Source organism: Nicotiana sylvestris, chromosome 8, assembly GCF_000393655.2.
Source record: "Nicotiana sylvestris chromosome 8, ASM39365v2, whole genome shotgun sequence".
Taxonomy (NCBI): Eukaryota; Viridiplantae; Streptophyta; class Magnoliopsida; order Solanales; family Solanaceae; genus Nicotiana; species Nicotiana sylvestris.
This window is the reverse complement of record NC_091064.1, coordinates 1,160,900-1,180,311: the sequence shown is the minus strand read 5'-3', so window position 1 is coordinate 1,180,311 and position 19,412 is coordinate 1,160,900. Positions and strand designations below refer to the sequence as shown.

At 32.5% G+C, this 19,412-nt stretch overlaps 1 protein-coding gene across 5 annotated transcripts; it reads right to left on the bottom strand.

The window, feature by feature from the left end:
• Window positions 1–1,217: 1,217 nt before the first annotated feature.
• Window positions 1,218–6,128, bottom strand: LOC104237722 (uncharacterized). Of its 5 annotated transcripts, none has more exons than XR_713705.2 (3): window positions 5,832–6,052; window positions 1,602–3,670; window positions 1,218–1,505 (listed from the first exon to the last, which is right to left on the bottom strand). XR_713705.2 is itself a non-coding variant. In XM_070153255.1 (3 exons), exon 3 carries the CDS (start codon window positions 3,644–3,646, stop codon window positions 1,832–1,834), a length of 1,815 nt encoding a protein of 604 aa, XP_070009356.1. In that variant the 5' UTR covers window positions 3,647–3,670; window positions 5,832–5,878; window positions 6,067–6,128; the 3' UTR covers window positions 1,218–1,831. The 5 variants fall into 5 exon arrangements, 3 of the variants coding, with proteins under 3 accessions (XP_070009356.1, XP_009790224.1, XP_009790225.1); XR_713706.2 differs by having other exon boundaries at window positions 1,636–3,670; XM_070153255.1 differs by adding an exon at window positions 6,067–6,128 and having other exon boundaries at window positions 1,218–3,670; window positions 5,832–5,878.
• Between the last annotated feature and the right edge of the window lie 13,284 nt (window positions 6,129–19,412).

Sequence of the window (19,412 nt, the reverse complement as noted above, 5' to 3'; positions counted from 1 at the left end):
AATTATTGCTTTTAAACTGATAATCAGACAATTGGGAGACCTCACTTTTCAGCACAGCAAAGTTTGCTTAGTTTGAATTCTGGTGAAAGAGTTTGTTATGTTGTCCTTGTTTTAGTGATGCCGAGCAAATACTCTGAAATTTAGTTCGTAAGTATGAAGTCGTTTTATTGCTCCCTCCCAGCATTTGGCGCATGGATATTAGTAATACATGGATTTATACAATTAAATTGACAAAATTAAAACTTATAACGTGAACACATTTTAAATACTAAAATACATCAGAACCAAACATTTTAACATTTTTTTGCGTTATTAATTTTTGCATTACGTGTCTGTATATCAAAGGAACACATTAAGGGCAACCCGGTGCACTAAGCTCTCGCTATGTGCGGGGTTCGGGAAAGGGTTGGACCACATGGGTCTATTGTACGCAATCTTAACCTATATTTTTACAAGAGGCATCAAAGGAACACGTTATAAATACTAAAATACATCAAAGGAACACATTACAAAGCTAGCTCTTCGGGGTTAATGCAAGCAAATATCTAGGTTAAAATAGCACGCGCTAGCCACTTTTCGGACTGATCATTCAAAAATAGCCAGCGTTTGCAAAGTCATTAAAAAATAGCTACTATTTTGCTGCAACAGGGACCGGTCCAGCATAATATACTGAAGATCGGTGCACCTGTATATGAACTTCCAGCATATTATGCTGGAACTCCAACATGCAAAAAATTCTAGCATAATATACTGGAAATTGGAGCACCTGTGTATGAACTTCCAGTACTCCGGTATATTATGCTGGAGTTCCAGTATGCTTATGCTGGAACTCTATTATAATATGTTGGAGTTCTAGTATACTTATGCTAGAATTCCAATATATTATGCTGGAGTATTTTTCGGATTTTGAACAGTATTCGTTCAGATTTATCTTTACATGAAAAGTGGCTAGATTTCGAGTACTTTTGAAGCTGAGACTATTTTTGAATGACAACTGGTAAATCTGTCTATTTTTGAATTCCTCCCAATATCTAGAGCCAGTTGACACACGGTTTGAAACTCACTGACTATCTATTCCTTCTCCACTTAAATGATAGGTTTTTGTCCCATATCGATACATTTACCTCTCATTCGGAAACAAGAAATTTCCTTCAATTATGCTCCATCGCATAAACAAGAAACTACAATTATAGGTTATGATTACTGTACAAAATCTCTCAACCAATGCAAGGGATTAAGTTGAACTTGAATCTCAAGATTACCTGTACAACAGAACTGTTATTCCATCATGTAATTACAGGATATGAGTTGGCAGTTACAAGCCCTTTATACCTTAAGAAATGAAGTGTAAAATCTATAGAGCAAACTATACATTATTGTTCACCTTCACACCCATTGTACTATTTGATTTGCACAAGAAAGCATTATGAAACAATCAGAGGACCACGGTAATGCATTAACATCTTCCAGTGAGCTTCTTGTATATGTATCAAGGCTCCGAGTTCCTGATAGAATGGTGAAATTCCAAGAAGAGAAATTAAGAAAAAGAGAACGCGCTTAGATAATATATCAGACAAAGAAAAGAATACATAAACTTATACATGGGAAGAAATAGAAGAGGAGCCTTGGCGTAACTGGTAAAATTGTTGCCATATGACTAGGAGATCATTAGTTTGAGCCGTGGAAACAGCCTCTTGCAGAAATGCATGATAAGGCTGCATAGATAGACCCTTGTAATCCGGTCCTTCCCCGAACCCCGCGCATAGCGGGAGTTTAGTGCACCAGGCTGCCCTTTATACACCGGAAGAAATAGAGAATTTACCTCAGAATTTCACAAGGGCTGTTGCTTCTTTGTCATTTTAACAATTGCTTCCCACTTGGGATCACTAGATACTGGCTTAGAAAACTGGTTATTATTATTTATTCCTGTCCCGATATAGGACCGTGAAGGTGCATTCTTTGTGGATAATGAAGGCAAAGTGCGGCAAAGCCATGAATCTGATGGAGATTTTGGTAAAGGTGGTGGAACAAGAAACTCCGGGTGCACTTTGCATGAATTTTCCACCTTCTCTCTTCTTAAAATTGGCTTTCTGGTTGTTTCTCTAACGTCAATCTCAGGCTTTGTTAAGGTCATTGCATCTTGGCAACAGTCTTGAGCTTGACCGGTAGCTGTCAATGCTTTTGTCTCCCTTCCATTGCTCAAATTTTCCGCTGAATGTGGTGGACTGAAGTCAACTCTCCTTTGAAGATATGACTTTAATGAAGACTTCTCGGACGAATCAAGTGAAGAATCTACAAATGGTTTTTGTTTTATTATCCTTTCAAGTATCTCAACGTCCTCGTGTTGTAAGTTAGATGGTTTTCTATCCGGAGAACATGATATCTTAGCTACAGATTCCATTTTATGCACAATATCTATGTACAGAGTTTTCTCTACAACAGGAGTTGACAGATCTACTTCCCTGCTATTGTTCTGATCAGACAATAATTCTTGAAAACTTTGGAAGGTATTTTTCTGCAAGCCCAAGCACTCGACCTCGCCATCATTTGCTTCTGCAGTACTTCCAAGGATTGATTTATGCTCATAAGGATCATTAGCATAAGTTGAATTGACCTCATTCTCTGTTCCGCTACAAGAAGCAGTAGACAAGGATCCAGTTTGGGTTCTACTGACAGGAGACACAGGTACTCGAGTTCTAACACTCATTCCAGGTACAAGATTGAGAAGACGAAACGAACTTTTCAAGCAAAAATGAGGCAACAATCCACAAACTTTAGTTGCTAAATCTCCATTATCATAACAGTCATCATCACTTTCTTCTTCTTCATTATCATGAGCTTGGGAATGATAAAGTGTAAAACTAGGTCCGTAGCGCAATTGAGGTCGTCTATCCCCATTTAATACCTTCTTTATCTGTCTTGATTGATCCTGAACAGGTGGTTGCTTCTTGCGAACATAGTAAGGTGTCTCCGAAGTCTTGTCTGAAGCCATGGCCTTAGCTGCTGGTAGAAACCGGCCCATCATCAAATCCTTAGCCCGTGGATCCGTTAAAGACGTTCTAAATGGTTTTGCATTCGGCTCATCATATCCACTTAAGCCACTTACATTACAATTTAGGAAGGATGATTCAGTTCTTGAAAGTGTATCCCGGGCATCCAAATATGTTTCATCACCATCTTCTGATTCAATATTTTCCTTATCCCCCGTCATTTCTTTTGAGCTGTCAAAACTCTCGATCTTCTTTATATTTTCATCCAGATAGTCGCAACTCGGCTTTGCATTTAGAATATTTCCTGTTTGAATCTTTGTACTTTCGAAATCTTTTTCAAAATCCTGGTTCTCTCTTAACTTCCACCCAGGGGGAAGCTTTGGGAAAGTAGGAGGATTTTCGGTGAAATGAATTTGTGGTCCGCGCTCATCCTTAGGTCTTCCGGGGCTATCTTCCCAGAGGAAAGGTACAGTTCCTGGCTTCCCCACTAGGCCCGACTTCAGTTCTGATTTGAAATGAGGAGGATGTGTGATAGCGCGAAAAGAATTGTCAATTGTCTTTTTCTCATCTCTCTGGGAAATCATTGCTGGAGAGATTCGTCTAACTGAGAGAAGAGGTTGATTAAACTTCAATTGCTTGTCCTCCATGTGATTCATTATCAACTTAAGACCGCCTTATTTCTGCATGTACAACCATCAAACTGTAACAATTTTTTTTATGCATGACAATAAAAAGAATGATGACAGAGTAATAATGTAACATGCACCAGTTACTCGCTTTCAAATTGATGTTAGTCCTCAGAGCTGTACATAATGAAATAGTAGAACTAATTTTCTAACACTTCCATTTCTTCTCAAGAACTGACAATTAGTTAAATTGGTTACATGTCTTGAAAGCAATCGTTGTAAATGCATACAGGATCACATAAATGGTTCAAACTAAAACACACTGTAGATTCATAGAGGTATATTCAGAGCAATTCATTGGTCACTGACAGATACATCTTGAAGGGGAGCCTTGGCGTAACTAGTAAAGTTGCTATCATGTGATCAGGAGGTCACGCGTTCGAGCCGTGGAAACAGTCTTTTGCAGAAATGCAGAGTAAGACTGCGTACAATAGACTCTTATGGTCCGCCCCTTCCTTGGACCCGCGCATAGCGGGAGCTTCGTGCACCCGGCTGCTCTTACTAACAAATACATTTTACAAAGGCCTAACTATACAATCTTGAGGACCTAATTCCTTCAATCAATAAACTATGCCTCAATCTAAAAAACTTCTAATTTGTAAACACCTTTCCTTGAAAACCCGTACCAATAGTGTTGCAATGGCCTTTACCCAAATTGGTTCCTTTCTGACTCAAAAACTCTTTCAATCTCTTGGTTGGAAGTAGTGCTCTACTTGTCGCCTAAATTCCAAATTAGTTAGGATTAACTATATGAATCCAGTGTATTCTTTTCACTCTATTCATGTCCATTTCATTCTAATACTACATAATTTTTCTCTTATTTCATGTTAGCATATCACTACGCTAGCATACAGACCAGAATAAATCAACAACAACAACAACAACGACAAACCTAGTGGATTCCACTTGGTGGAATCTGGGGAGGGTAGGGTGTCCGCAGACCTTACCCCTAACCTGAGAGGGCAGAGAGGATATTCCCGTTAGACCCTCGGCTTAAAAAAAAAGATGAAAAGAAGCAGTGACAACAAGCAATAACAAAAAGAAGATATTAAGACGACCGAAGCAAAAGATAGCAATCAAACCGTAGGTAGTGACAATAATCTAGGAATAAGATGATACCATACTAACACTAAAACTACCGTACGGGAAAGAAATTCATAATTCGTAATCACAGAATCAAGAAACTTAATAATTCAAATAGCCCTTTGGAATTTACATTTTGAACAACCAATATATTTTCATTTAATGGCTAACCAACCTCTCCAAACTCCAATCAATTTCTAAGCACAACATACCACAAAAAAAGAACATAAAAGAATGAAACATGGGAGTTTTTTTTTTTCTGTTGCAAAAAGTGATTTTGCTAACTCACCTTTTGCGTTTTTCCAAAATATGTTTGTTTGTGTTGCAACAACAACTATTACGCCTCAATCCCAAGTAGGTCGGAGTTGGATTTTTTTGAACTTTTTTTTGCCTTTCGACGAAGATTGTCAAATCTTTCAAAAACTCAAGAATTGAGTTTGCACATTTTCAAATGAAGTCCTTTTTTTTTTTGGTTTCCCACCAGGTATCCGGTACCCATATTGGGACCCGATTAAATCTGGATTTGCGCCGAGAAGTCCCACAACGGCAGTCCCACATTGGGGGTAAAGCGCTCCCTGGCGACTCCATACCCGGAACTCGAACCCGAAACCTCTTATTAAGAATAAAGTATTATTTATCACTCCACTACAACCTTGTTGGTCAAATAAAGTTACTCCTAACTTTTTCTGCAAAAACAACTCAAACAGACTTACAGCTTATTTTTGCAAACTTCATTTTTGGGACTTTTCAAACAAACAGAGGAGCTCAAAATTTTAAAAATAAGATATAAAAGACCCCCCACCCCCACCCCCCACCACCCCCCAAAAAAAAAAAAACATGATTGTTGAAACCTGAAGAATTCTTGAAAATTCAGCTACTTAAGCCCAGGAAAAAAATGAAATTTTTGGCATCTATTGGGAACAGTAATATGCATATCAATCCAGTAGGAAATCCTCTTAAAAAAACTGAACCCCAAGATATCAAAACAAGGAAAAGACTGATAACTGCACATAAAAAACAACACATGCAAGGACCAAAATTATAAAATAAAAAATAAAAAATTGAGAATTACCTCTAACAATTGGATGATGATTTTTTTCTTGAAAATGCTTCTTCCTGCTGAATAATTGAACAAAAGTGTCATGTATACATATCTATTAGAGGGAAAAAAAACAAGAAGAAAGAACATCAAAACGTGAGAAATGAGCTAAGAGAGAGAGAGAGAGAAGCAGAGAAAGACAAGAGAGATGAGCTAAGAGAGAGAGAGAGAAGCAGAGAAAGACAAGAGAGATGAGCTAAGAATATACCAGAGTAAAACACCCCTCTTACATAAAGTTTTTAGATTCTCAAATAGAACAAGTTAACGAGGTTTGTATCAATGGAAAAATCCAATTTGTTTTGTTAAACTCTTGACATGCATTTACTTCAGTTATATACATTTGACTTTGTCTTCTGATCACATGTTATATATCATGTGATAGCATTCATTTAGAGGTCGTTTGGTTCATGAAATAAAGAACGGTAAAGGGCCATATATGCCATTGAACTATGCGAACTAGGATAGATATGACGGTGGTAAACAATTTGGCACAAATATATCCAATTCGTCCAATACTTGCTCATTCATGCCCTTAGTTTAATGAAACCATTATTTTGTTTTTTTTAAATAATTAATAATCGGACCCAACTTTAATCTGCTGACCCGATCCGTTAGGACCCGACCCAACCTTATTTAAAAGATATTTTTTGATATATTATTTATGTTTGATTGAGAAATTGTGTGATAATCATATTTATTTATTTGAGTAATTTGATAATTGTTATGAAATAAAAGCAATTTAGTAAAACATGAACAAGAAATAAAGACAATTTAGTAAAACATGAACAAGAAAGAGATAGAGAGAAAGGAAGAAATTTTCTTCTTCAATTGTGTGTATTTTCCTATCTATTACAAGGCCTTTATATAGGCATGAAAAGTGAAGAAAATATGTCATGGAATATGTCATTGAACATAGAAAATATGTCATTGAATATGTCATTAACCATTTGAGAGAAAGATTATGGAGGAAGAGTAGACATCCACCATATTTTGATTTTTATCATAACACTCCCCCTTGGATGTCCATAAATAATGTGCCTCGTTAAAACCTTAATAGGAAAAAACCCTATGGGAAAAAAATCCTAGTGAAGGAAAAAGAGTACACATATTTAGAAATACGCCTTTTGGTTGCCTCGTTAAAAACCTTGCAAGGAAAACTCAATGGGACAAAACCTTGTAAGGGAAAAAGAGTACAACGCGTATTAACTCCCCTGATGAGATCATCAGTTCACATCGTTGAGCCTTCGTATCCCAATCTTGTACACTAGTTTCTTGAAGGTTGACGCCGGTAGATATTTGGTGAACAAATCAGCCATATTATTACTTGAACGGATCCGTTGCACATTAATATCACAATTCTTTTGAAGATCATGTGTGAACAATAATTTAGGTGAAATGTGCTTTGTCCTAACTCCTTTATGAATCCTCCCTTTAATTGGGCTATGCATGTTGTATTTTCTTCATACAAAACTGTGGGTAGTTTATCACACTTCAAACCACATTTGTCTCGAATAAGATGTATAGTAGACCTCAACCATACACATTCTCGACTTGCTTCATGAATAGCAATTATCTCAGCATGATTAGAAGAAGTAGCCACGATTGATTGCTTAGTCGATCGCCAAGATATGACAGTGCCACACATGTAAACACATAACATGTTTGAGATCAAGCCTTGTGTGTGTCAGATAAATACTCCACATCGACATAACCAACAAGATCGGTATTGCAATCATTGCCATAAAATAAGCCCACATCGGTAATCCCCCTTAGATAACGCAATATGTGCTTGATTTTTTTTTCCAATTTCTCCTTGAGCGGAGCTATATCTTGTTAAGACATTAACTGAAAAAGTTATGTCATGCCTTGTAGTGTTAGCAAGATATATTAGCGCACCAATTGCATTACGATATGGTACTTTAGGACCAAGAAGCTCTTCATTATTTTCATGAGGTCGGAGTGGATCTTTATTTATATCGAGTAATCTCACAACCATCGGGGTACTTAATGGATGTGCTTTATCCACATAGAAGCTCTTTAAAATCTTTTTAGTGTATGCTGATTGAAGGACAAAAATTCTATCTTTCATATATTCAATTTGTAGATCAAGACAAAATTTTGTCTTTCCAAGATCTTTCATTTCAAATTCTTTCTTTAAACAGTCTACTGCTTTAGGAAGCTATCCGGGAGTTCTAATGATATTTGAATCATCAACATACATGGCGATTATAACAAATTCAAATCCATATCCTTTTATAAGGACACAAGGACAAATTAAATTATTCTTATACCCTTCTTTCAACAAGTATTCTCCCGGGCGATTATACCACATGGGCCCTGATTGTTTCAATCTGTATAAGGATTTTTGAAGCATTATTTAATAAATTTCTTGGAAACCTTAATATGATCCAAGACAATTTAAATCTTTCAATGATATCCACTATACGCATATCAAGTTTTTCATATATTGCCAGATTAAAACCTGAAGTGACTATATCCACTATAAGAGAAAATGTCTCCATATAATCAATGTGAGGATATTTACTAATTTTCTTGTGCCACAAGTCGTCTTTATGTCTATCGACTTGAACCTTTCGCACAAGAACACATTTATACCTCAATTGACTTTATACTTTTAGGTGTTGGACTATCCGTCCAACTTCACATTTTTCAAGTGAAGTAAATTTCATTGCGTATTTTTTATTTGGCCAATCTTTTATCCGTCCAAATTTCATGACAGATTTGATCTCAAGATCCTCGTCAATATTAATCATATTGAGCGCTACATTATATTAACAATATCGTCGACAATCATTTTATGTCGGTTCCATTATTACCCAATAAAGACATAACTTATTGAGATCTCTTTATTTCATTATTTTCAGGTACCTGAGCCTCTCCCATGAGGTCTTATGAAGTGTTATGTCGTGGTGCTCTTCTAGGGCACTTGCCTCCTTATTATGACCATTTTGAATATTTGCCCCTCTCCTTCTTCAAGGAGTTTTATCTTTGGAACCGATTGGTCTGTTACACTTCATGCGTGCCATAGACTCTGTCCCTCATGGACTTTATTCTATTTGGAGCATTAGCAGCTGAAATATGACATTTAGCTTTGGGTCAGCAAATGCGTCTGGCAATAATTTGTAAATGAATTATCACTTGAACTTCAAGTTTATATTTTCTTGTACGAGGATCTATATGTATTCATAATAATTCATTTCACGTATCACTTTCTCAGCTGCCCATTTTCTCCCCCTAATGTTGGGATCACCAACACATTTCCCAACCATCTTTGGGAACTCATCTTTGTGCATTTTGGTGGCATAATTAAATCATATAACACATCCATATTTCTATATAGAAATTATTTGGTTCCTGACCCTGAACCGATTGTGATAGGGAAATTTTTTTATAACTTGGCTAGATGCGTACAAGTGCTGCTGTATATTAAATAATAAATCTCATACCAAATTTCGTTTTTGGGAGTTTTGTTCTCATAACCAATGATTTAGCTATAATTGGAGGCATACAATTTCTGCTAAACCAACTTGGATTTAAACCAGTATTATTAAGATAAATCATCATAATTTATATTCTGGAATTGTGCTCTAATAATTTGAGCAAGCAATCTTGCAAAAACCAAACTGCAAGTTGATAACAAATGCACATGTGACCATAAAATAGATGCATCTATTAAAATCATATAATAGTAAACGGTCCACATGGCAGGTGACTGCGCCCATATATATATATATATATATATATATATATATATATCACCTTTTATTCCTTCCAGAAATCAAAGGATTCAATCCCAACCTTTAACTGGTATATCATGAGAATAAGCAGCACAAGAGAATTCTTGAAGAATCTTCTATTCTTCAATATGTGTCAATGTAATTCTTAATTAATTTTTCGCATCATAATTGAACCGATATGGTCAACCGGTCATGCCAATTAATATTTATTTTAGTAAATCTCTAGTTTACTTGTGGCATATGATTCCAGCATCATGCTTATATTTGTGTAGTACAAATAGAAAGAAGATCGGGTAACCTTTCATATTTACCCGGTATGATTATAGAAATATGAAGATATTCAATCTTCCTTTCATTTATAGTCTCAATATGCCAATCACTTTGACTTATATATTTGAAACTCAAAAAGTTTCTTTTGAGACTTTACAATATCAATGTCATGAATAAGTTTATTCATCCGGGTAGTAACAAATTAGTTTTTCCGGAGTTCTTAACAACTTTTGTACTGCAAAATCTTTTATCATACCATTCATATGGTAAATGATTCCTTCACAGAGAAAATTATATCATAATAAATTATCATGGTCAAAATCATCATAAGCAAAATCATTTCTTGCTTTAATTTTGTCTTTAATAACTTTTATAAGGCATGACAAAATAATATTTGGCATATCACATGTACGCGACCAATGACATATTCATGTAACCACACAATAATATTTATTCTCTTTATTTTACTCAAACCTCCCTTAGAGGTGAGTTGTGTGGTATTCATATAATCATGAATTGCATGTCTTTATTCATTGCTTTTATCACATATTGCCACATTCAACTTTAGGAATGGGTTTGCATTCTCAATGCTTATCATAAGTCACATTCTCTTCAAGGAATGGATCATAATCAGCGACGTGCTTTATTATTTTCATACCAATTTGATGGTAAGCATTGCCTTCACATTTTGAAGGACTATTTTGAGAACCCTTATTGTTCTCCTTTTATAATCATAGTGATGATTATTATTATTTTGATATTTGGAACGCCCACGTTCATTGTTTAACCACTTGTCTTCATTGAAACTTATTATGCATTGTTATCACATTCACTTCAAGAATGGAGCAAATCAAGTGGGACAATTTTCATGCATTTTCATGAAAAATATATTATTTTTCTTTAGTCATCATTATATCATCAATATGGTACATTGGGACTCAAACCCAATGTCTTACCAATATAAAGGCATGGTAGGCCATAATAAATTGGGACTCAAACCCAACTCTTATCATTATGGAGCATCAGGACTTGATCCCGATGTCTATTCCTCAATTAATGGCATAATAGGCTAAACAATATTAAGATTCATTCTCAAGCCTTAATTTCAATCACATGCCAAAAAAAGTTATACACAACTAATTTGCAACTTAGCAAATCAAATTTGCTTTCTTAAATAAGTGTACAAATCTCAAATCAGCGTAAAGCTTTATTAATTATTTGTAGCATCTATATGAAATACAACCGTTTGTAGTCAGAATATTTCTTCTAAATTCTATTAGAGTTTAAAAGGATCATAAAATCATTGTCATAATATTTATTGAGTCTCTCTCAAAAATATTGTTGTTTTCGGGGTATACCCTACCTATTGGATTTGATTTAACGCCATGACTTTCCTTCACTCAATTCAACCAAGCAATTAGTGAATAAATTTATCAAAAGTACACCATATAGGTAACAACACATATATAGTACTAATACATAAATTCAGCATTTATATTACCTGAAAAGTGACATTATAGGTAACAACTTACCAGTTGTAGCTTGTGCATCATTCATATAAAATACTTAAAAATGGTAAGTCAGTAGCAAACATCAAGTAGGTCATGGATACTCAAAAATACCTCTTCTAGTAGTCATACTAATCATTGTTTGCTTTCAAATGATACGACCATAAATTATGAAGTATACTTTCTCAATAGCTGGTTTGTTTTCCAAATTTCAAAGAAGTAATTAATCAACCTAAATAAAGATGTGAAGTATTTTTTGTTTTCTTCAAGGTGATTTATGCTTTTAATCAGTATGACCATTTTTTTTATTCTTTTTTTGTACTATATGCAAGTGTAAAAATCCAAAAGGAAAAAAAATATTCATCCAAGTAAAAGAAAATGTTAAAAGCGGCAGGACAGATTGAAGATAGTTAACACACAAATATGCATAAGACAATTTATATAAAATATCCTTGGTTACCATGACATGCATCATATCAACAATTAACTGCTACTATGATTTTCACATATAGAACTTCGAAAATTTTATTCCATTCATGTGATATAAAAGATGTAATATTAATATGTGCTTATGCAATACAGGTGTAGTACGAAGTTGTGTGCATATGAGATTTTAAAGGAATGACAAGTATAAGATAATCATACCTTCTTACATTTCATTACTTACCATATGTAGTTTCTCTTTACATTTAACCATGTGATGATATGTATAGCTTCTAATTGTAATCTTTCCGGATGTAGGAAAATTTTTGTAGATATATATACAATTGGTTAGAGACTCGTGCTGATAACATGTTATGAAATAAAAGCAATTTAGTAAAACATGAACAAGAAATAAAGACAATTTAGTAAAACATGAACAAGAAAGAGATAGAGAGAAAGGAAGAAATTTTCTTCTTCAATTGTGTGTATTTTCCTATCTATTACAAGGCCTTTATATAGGCATGAAAAGTGAAGAAAATATGTCATGGAATATGTCATTGAACATAGAAAATATGTCATTGAATATGTCATTAACCATTTGAGAGAAAGATTATGGAGGAAGAGTAGACATCCACCATATTTTGATTTTTATCATAACAATAATCGATTTTTTTTTGTTATACATCATTTTGAGAAGTAATCCTACTAAAAATAGTAATTGATATTTATTTATTATTTTAATAATATTCGAATTAGTTTGTGCTTTCTTCAATCATTTTACCATCTATTTTTATGTTTCTCATAATCTATTTGTACTTTTCACCAACACAAATACAAATAACTCCCTATTCATTATAACTTAACCTAATGGGTCCGTTTTTTTTGGTTTAGCTAAGTGATCATTATATTATTGATTATTAGTTTATTGAATTATTTTCTGCATTACAAATTTAATATGAAACAATTAATAAATTGTTAAAAACAGTGGTGCTTCTTTTTCATTTTTATTAATTAACTACTTCATAACAAGCACCACTAAGAAAAATAAAAATAGAAGGTAAAATAATTGAAGAAAGCACAAACTAATTCGAATATTATATTATTTAAATAATAAATAAATATTAGTTAGTACTACTTTTAGTAGGATTACTTCCCAAAATGATATATAAAAAAAATCAATTATCACATTACTCAAATAAATAAATATGATTATCACAAATTTCTCAATCAAATAAAAATAATATATCAAAAAATATCTTTAAAATAAGGGTGGGTCGGGTCCTAACGGATCGGGTCAGCAGATTTTAGTTAGGTCCGGTTATTAATTATTTAAGAAAGACAAAATAGTGGTTCCGTTAAACTAAGGGCATAAATGAATAAGTATTGGACGGATTGGGCATATCTGTGCCAAACTATTAACGACGGGCATATCTATCCTAATCCGCATGGCATATATAACCCTTTTCTGAATAAAGAAAAATATTCCGGGTTAGAATGGGGAGAAATTCAAAAATAGCCAGATTTACAAGTGGTAATTGAAAAATAGCCACAGTTTCAAAAGTAATCGAATTTTAGTCACTTTTCATGTAAAGATAAATCTGAACGAAAACACTGTTCAAAATTCGAAAAATATTCCAGCATAATATATTGGAGTTCCAGTATAATATACTTGGCTTTCAGCATAATATATTGGAGTTCCAGTATAATATATTGGTCTAGTATAATATGTTGGAAGTTCATACACAGGTGTTATAATCTCCAGTTTATTATGCTGGAACTTTTTGTGTTGCAGCAAAATAATGGCTATTTTTAAATGACTTTGCAAATGCTGGCTATTTTTCAATTACCCCAAAATAATCAAATGACATAAATATTGTTCTCCGTAACTCTTTTTGCATAGTCCTTTTAAGAAAGTCAACATTAAAATTTATAATATTAATAGTTATTCTAGTTTATCTATTGTGAAATTGAACCCATATTTTATATTGTATCATGTATATCTCATTTTAATCTATAACCAAATTTCTATTTAAAAATATATATCTACTAACTAATCATATTTTATTTAACTCGCCTATTATAATTCTAGTTTAACTTGCTTCTTAACCAAATGATCCCTTAAGTGAAAAGATTTAAATTTACTTCACATATTATATGGAATTACTCAACTATCCTTCACTAGCAAGTAAGTTTCGTATTTATTCTTATTATTAACTAAGTTTCAACGTAAAATGGGTAAATTAAAAGGGTCTAATTTCAACCCTTAACTTTGTTTGAAAAAACCCTCAAGCTGGAGCTCCATTCGGGGTTAAGAGTGAAAAAAAAATAATATTACGCAACGATGAAGTAATACTATTTAATTAAGAATAAAATTGATCAATTTGTCAAACCTTACGTGTAGAATTGCACTGAATTTATTATTGTATTGAATTTATCAATTTCAAATAGTATAAGAGCAAATTTTATTATTTTTCTTTGACGAAATACATAATGACCCCTTTAAGTTGTCCACAACGATCAAATGGACACCTAACAGATATATTTATTAAGTAGACAACTCAAGTTATCTCTTAAACCCTTCAAAGTGAGTGACATGGCAAATGTGTGTACTACTCGTTGCAGCGAGTGAAGCCTTTCAAAATTGTGTTTATTTCATTTTGTTTTAATTTAACTGGTGAGGAGGGAATCCGATTTGGTTTTTATTAACTGTAGATAAATTTTTTTTAAAGAAATTATAGGTGTCATCTTTTGATTTGTTAATTTGCCACATTATCCGCGAGTGTAATCACCTATAAGATCTGTCGAGCATGAGAGTTTAAGAAATACACTGAAAAATAACTTGAGGTGTTTACTTGATAAATAAGTCCGTTAAAATGTACGTTTAATCGTTGTGGACAACTTAAATGGACATTTATGCATTTCGCTTTTTCCTTTTTAAAAGAGGGTGGGGTGGGGGAGAAGGGCCCTCCCAAGTGTCATCAATGTCATTAGTAGTCAATAAGTAATAGATATGCATCATTTTTGTTCATTTAAAATTTACATTTGAGTGAAGATATTTTATTTTTTAATTCATCAATTTGCCCATTGAATCATTGACGTCTAATTATAAATGTGTTATTCTTGGTTTTTGGACACTACCCTTTTTGGCAAAAAGTCCATCTTTTGGACTCTATAAAAAAAGCAGCTCGATGCATTAAGCTCTCGTTATACGTGAGATTTGAGTAAGGATCGGATTACAAGAATCTATCGTACGTAGCTTTATCCTGTATTTTTGCAACAGTCTATTTCCACGGCTCGAACTCGTAACCTTACGATGACATGGAAGCAACTTTAATCTTTTGGCCTTAAAAGGGTAAAAGAATTGAATGATTAGCTTATCCCACTTTAATTTCAACATCTCTTTGATTTTTTTTTCTGAATTGGAATGATTGAAGCAATTTATCAGAGATTTAGCACAATGATACCTTCACACGTTTTATGTGATTATGGTGGGGGTTGTCGTGATTAAAGCATATGATTAGGCATAATAATTAACTATCCATTCTTTGAATAATTTTATTATTTAACTTAAATTCATTAACACAACGGATAGCGAAAGTTTCTTGAATTATGTGGTCATCTCAAAAATTTCATAAACTCTTGAGATTCACAAAGAAATCAAAATAATAATGTCTTTCTCAAAGCCGAAATGATCAAGAGACGTTATACCTCATCATTAACTTAAAATGCGACCAGACGCTTCTTGATAATCAAATATTTTTAAGAAGAAAATTTACACAATGTTCGACTTTCATTGAGATCAAATACATCTCAGAGAAGTCCGTATCATCCTAACATTCAAGAAATACGTTCATCCAGACCTCAAAACATGAAGAATAATCCGGATGAAGAATCAAGGAAACGAACATAATTGTGCTCATAAAGATTCATAAATAAAAATATTTATCCTAAAAAAATGTGATCATCTCATCTAAAAGTTTAAATCGTTAAAAATAACAAACTTTTATTTACTCAATTATATGTTAACACTGACTTCTTATCAGTGAGTTTCATTCTTAATTTTTATATAGGTTGAGCATGTCATTTGCCTAAAAAAGGAAAGGAAAACCCCAAAATAACTTATGCTTTGAATTATTTTGCAAATCATTGTTAGCTTTCTGAATAAATACTCACTTAAAATATATTATTTGCAAGAATTTCATGTTCTGAATGTCAATTTCATGGAAAGGAATAATAATTTCCTCGTAACCAAAAAGTTGACAGATAAAGAAAACTGAAAAAATAAAAACATTTGTGGGCTCCAAAAAAAGGGAAGTTTTTAGTTTGGTACCTCGATTTTAAATGGAAAATATCTTCCACTTGCCAGAGACAACGACAACGGCCCAGTATTTGGGGAAAATAATGTGCATATAGCAAAGATGTTATTTTTGAAAGACCCTCGACCTTCTACCTGCCAAAAAAATCAAAATCATGACTAGGGACAAACTTTTAAAATGTAACTTAAAAAGAAATGAGTAGGTTTAAATAAAAATTAATTATTTTCATCGTAAGTGAAATTTATTCGGGTAAAAAAATATGAAAAAAATGAGTACATCTTTTATACTGAATATATAGACAATGAAGTCAAAATAAACTGCTTATTTGCTGTTTAAGTTTATCAAATAGGAGGGGAAGAAGATTTAATGATAAATACTAATAATCTTAAGGAACTAATTAAGTTCTTCGTATTGATGGAATAAAATATTTCGATCCCAATGGGATGGCTGGGAAAGATCTATGTAATATTACTTAGTTTTTAATAAAATATTCCTATTTACAACCAAAAAAAAGGAATAAAATATTTATGAGTAATTTCAATGATAAATACAAATAATCTAATAAATTAATAATTAATATGCTGTTACATATTAATTTGAACGGTAAGTGTAAACAATCTTTATACTATTAATATTGCATATAACTTAAACCTATCGGAGGATGAAAGGCTAAGTTTCATTGAATGCCAAATCCTATCTTATATGATTGTGATATTGTCCAAACTTTATGTGACTTCTAACTAATAATCTTTTATGTGTATAACATAACACCAAACAAGCATTAAATGTAGTATAAGACTATTTTTAATCGTAATAATAATGTATTAATAATTATTTGGTCAACAATTTCACGAGTGAGTTTGGAGAGGATTGTGTGTATGCAAGTCTTACCTCTACCTTGAAATTATAATTAGAAAACTAACTTAAAATGATTAAACTAGGAAAGTGAAAATAAATTACTTATAGGCATGTTTAATCTCAAAATAACCACTTATTTATTTAAAGCGCATTTTTATTTTATTTAAATCAATTTTAAATTTCTTGATTATCAAGTGTATGTTTCCAGACAAATGATGCTTTAAAATATTTTCAGATATTTAACTTCTTTTTTTTACAAACCAACTCTTCTAGTACAAAATTCTAAAACAAACTAATTTTAAAACAAAACATGTATAAATTTCTAATGACACCTAACTTTTTAGATTGTGGATTGGTCTCTAAAGAAAAAATTGGGTTGAGCCTTATTTGGTTAAGATTGAGTTAACAAACTTTTTAGGAAAAATAGTACTCTAATAATTTCTATTCATCGACTCTACATGCATGTTCTTTAAATTAGATTCAATACAAAAAACGATTAAAAGCTGATTAAGCAATCTCAAGTTAATATACAATAATAATCAGGTTAACACAAAATTTTCAAACTAAATATTCTTATATAGTTAACGTAAATGAAGGATCTAGATAAAAATTACTGAATTCACGTATACTCCTAACTATTGCACAAAATTCGCCCCTGCGCACCACCTAATAAACTTATAATTTAGAGATATTTTTTTTAGCTCCTATATAATAAGTTACGTTCAAATTTCATTGTCTTTTTCCCGATTTCCCTATGTGATGTGAAAAATTAAAGAAAAAGAAAACCTTTTGCTAGTTGTTTGTTGGAGATAGAGTCACATGATTTGCACTCCTCTTCCTTCTCAATTGATAACATAACTTAGTCCTAACCTCACTTATTTCATTTTTAGTTGAAAATTAATTTTAAAAGAGAACATATTAAACATTTTTGACTAGTTAAATAGAATTTGAATAATATATACTTGGGGACATTGTAAAATTAATACAATTAAAAGAATGATGTCAATTTTTTTTTGAGACGTCCCATAATAGAAAGTATTGGCGAACTTGGAAATACCAATAAATTATGTCTCATTCTATATTTTTATTTAAAAGATAGCGATATTCAAACCAACTTATTTTATTAATTTCATTAAACATCTTGTTACATTACACAAGCACAATTACTGAGTAAACATACAACTTACAAACCAAGGTTAGATTAGAAGGAGTTGCATTAAATTGTGTATCTAAAATTCAAATTTGAAACCATGTTGTTAACCCTATGTCTCAAATCTCAATATCAAAAATACCAATTCTAAATTAGCTTAGTCGAATATATAAATCCTCTGTATTCGTTATGTCATACCATAGTAACTAAAATTAAATGCGTACTAATTCAGTACCATAGGGTAGGGCTGTGCACGGATCGGATCGGATCGGATTTAGCATATTTCGGATTTCGGATTCTAGAAAATGCAATCCGAATCCGATCCGAATTATATCGGATCGGATCGGATTTTAAAGTTTGGATCGGATCAGATATTGGATCGTATTATTATGCCTCAAAGTTAAATTAATATGTATATTTTCTTTGTAAAATAGTTAATACATTAAGAAAAATTCATGTTTATGCAATTATGAGAGTACTATGGTGCCAATATAGCTAAATCTAGCAATTGTAAAGGTAATAACTTGGAGGTTGATGTAAATTAAAGTGTAGTATTTATACATGTCCTAATAATTTTGGATTTCGGATTGGATTGGATTAAAATATACCAATCCGAAATCCAAAATTTTAATAAATATAATCCGAAATCCGATCCAATCTGAAATCCGAAATTCAAAATTGAATGGATCGGTTCGGATTTCGGATATCCGATCCGAATGAACAGCCCTACCATAGGGACATCACACCCTTAACAACTTGTTTGGATGGTTGTTATGTATCATTTTATAATGTATCGTATAATATTGTATTGATCATTTTGATGTATACAATATTTGGATATATTGTATTGTTTGCCTTCGTTTCATGATGTCATGCACCAACAATATGAAGAAAAAAAACTTGCAATATTATAGAGAAAAAGTAAGCTACGAGGTAAAGTTATTATATAAAAATGTAGTGTAAAAGATAAAATAAGATTATTTAATAATAAGGAAGGGTGAGATGAGAGGAAAAAAAAGGTAACGACGCAATCACACTAAATTGGTCCTTCCATAAAGTGACACTTTTCGTTACGTAACGGCAGATTTAACGATACGATACAATAAAATTTAAGTAACAATCAAAGCAAGCATTGTATTTAAAGTAACAATACTATACAATACAACATGTAACAATCATCCAAACAAGCTGTAACGGTGTGATCCTTTTTTCAGCTCATGCATATATACAAGATGCTTTATGCACGGTCCCTATTTCCGTAATATAGTCAA

Excerpts from the sequence above, each read along its gene's own strand:
- LOC104237722 (XM_070153255.1), bottom strand. The coding sequence starts at position 3,646 with ATGAATCACATGGAGGACAAGCAATTGAAGTTTAATCAACCTCTTCTC.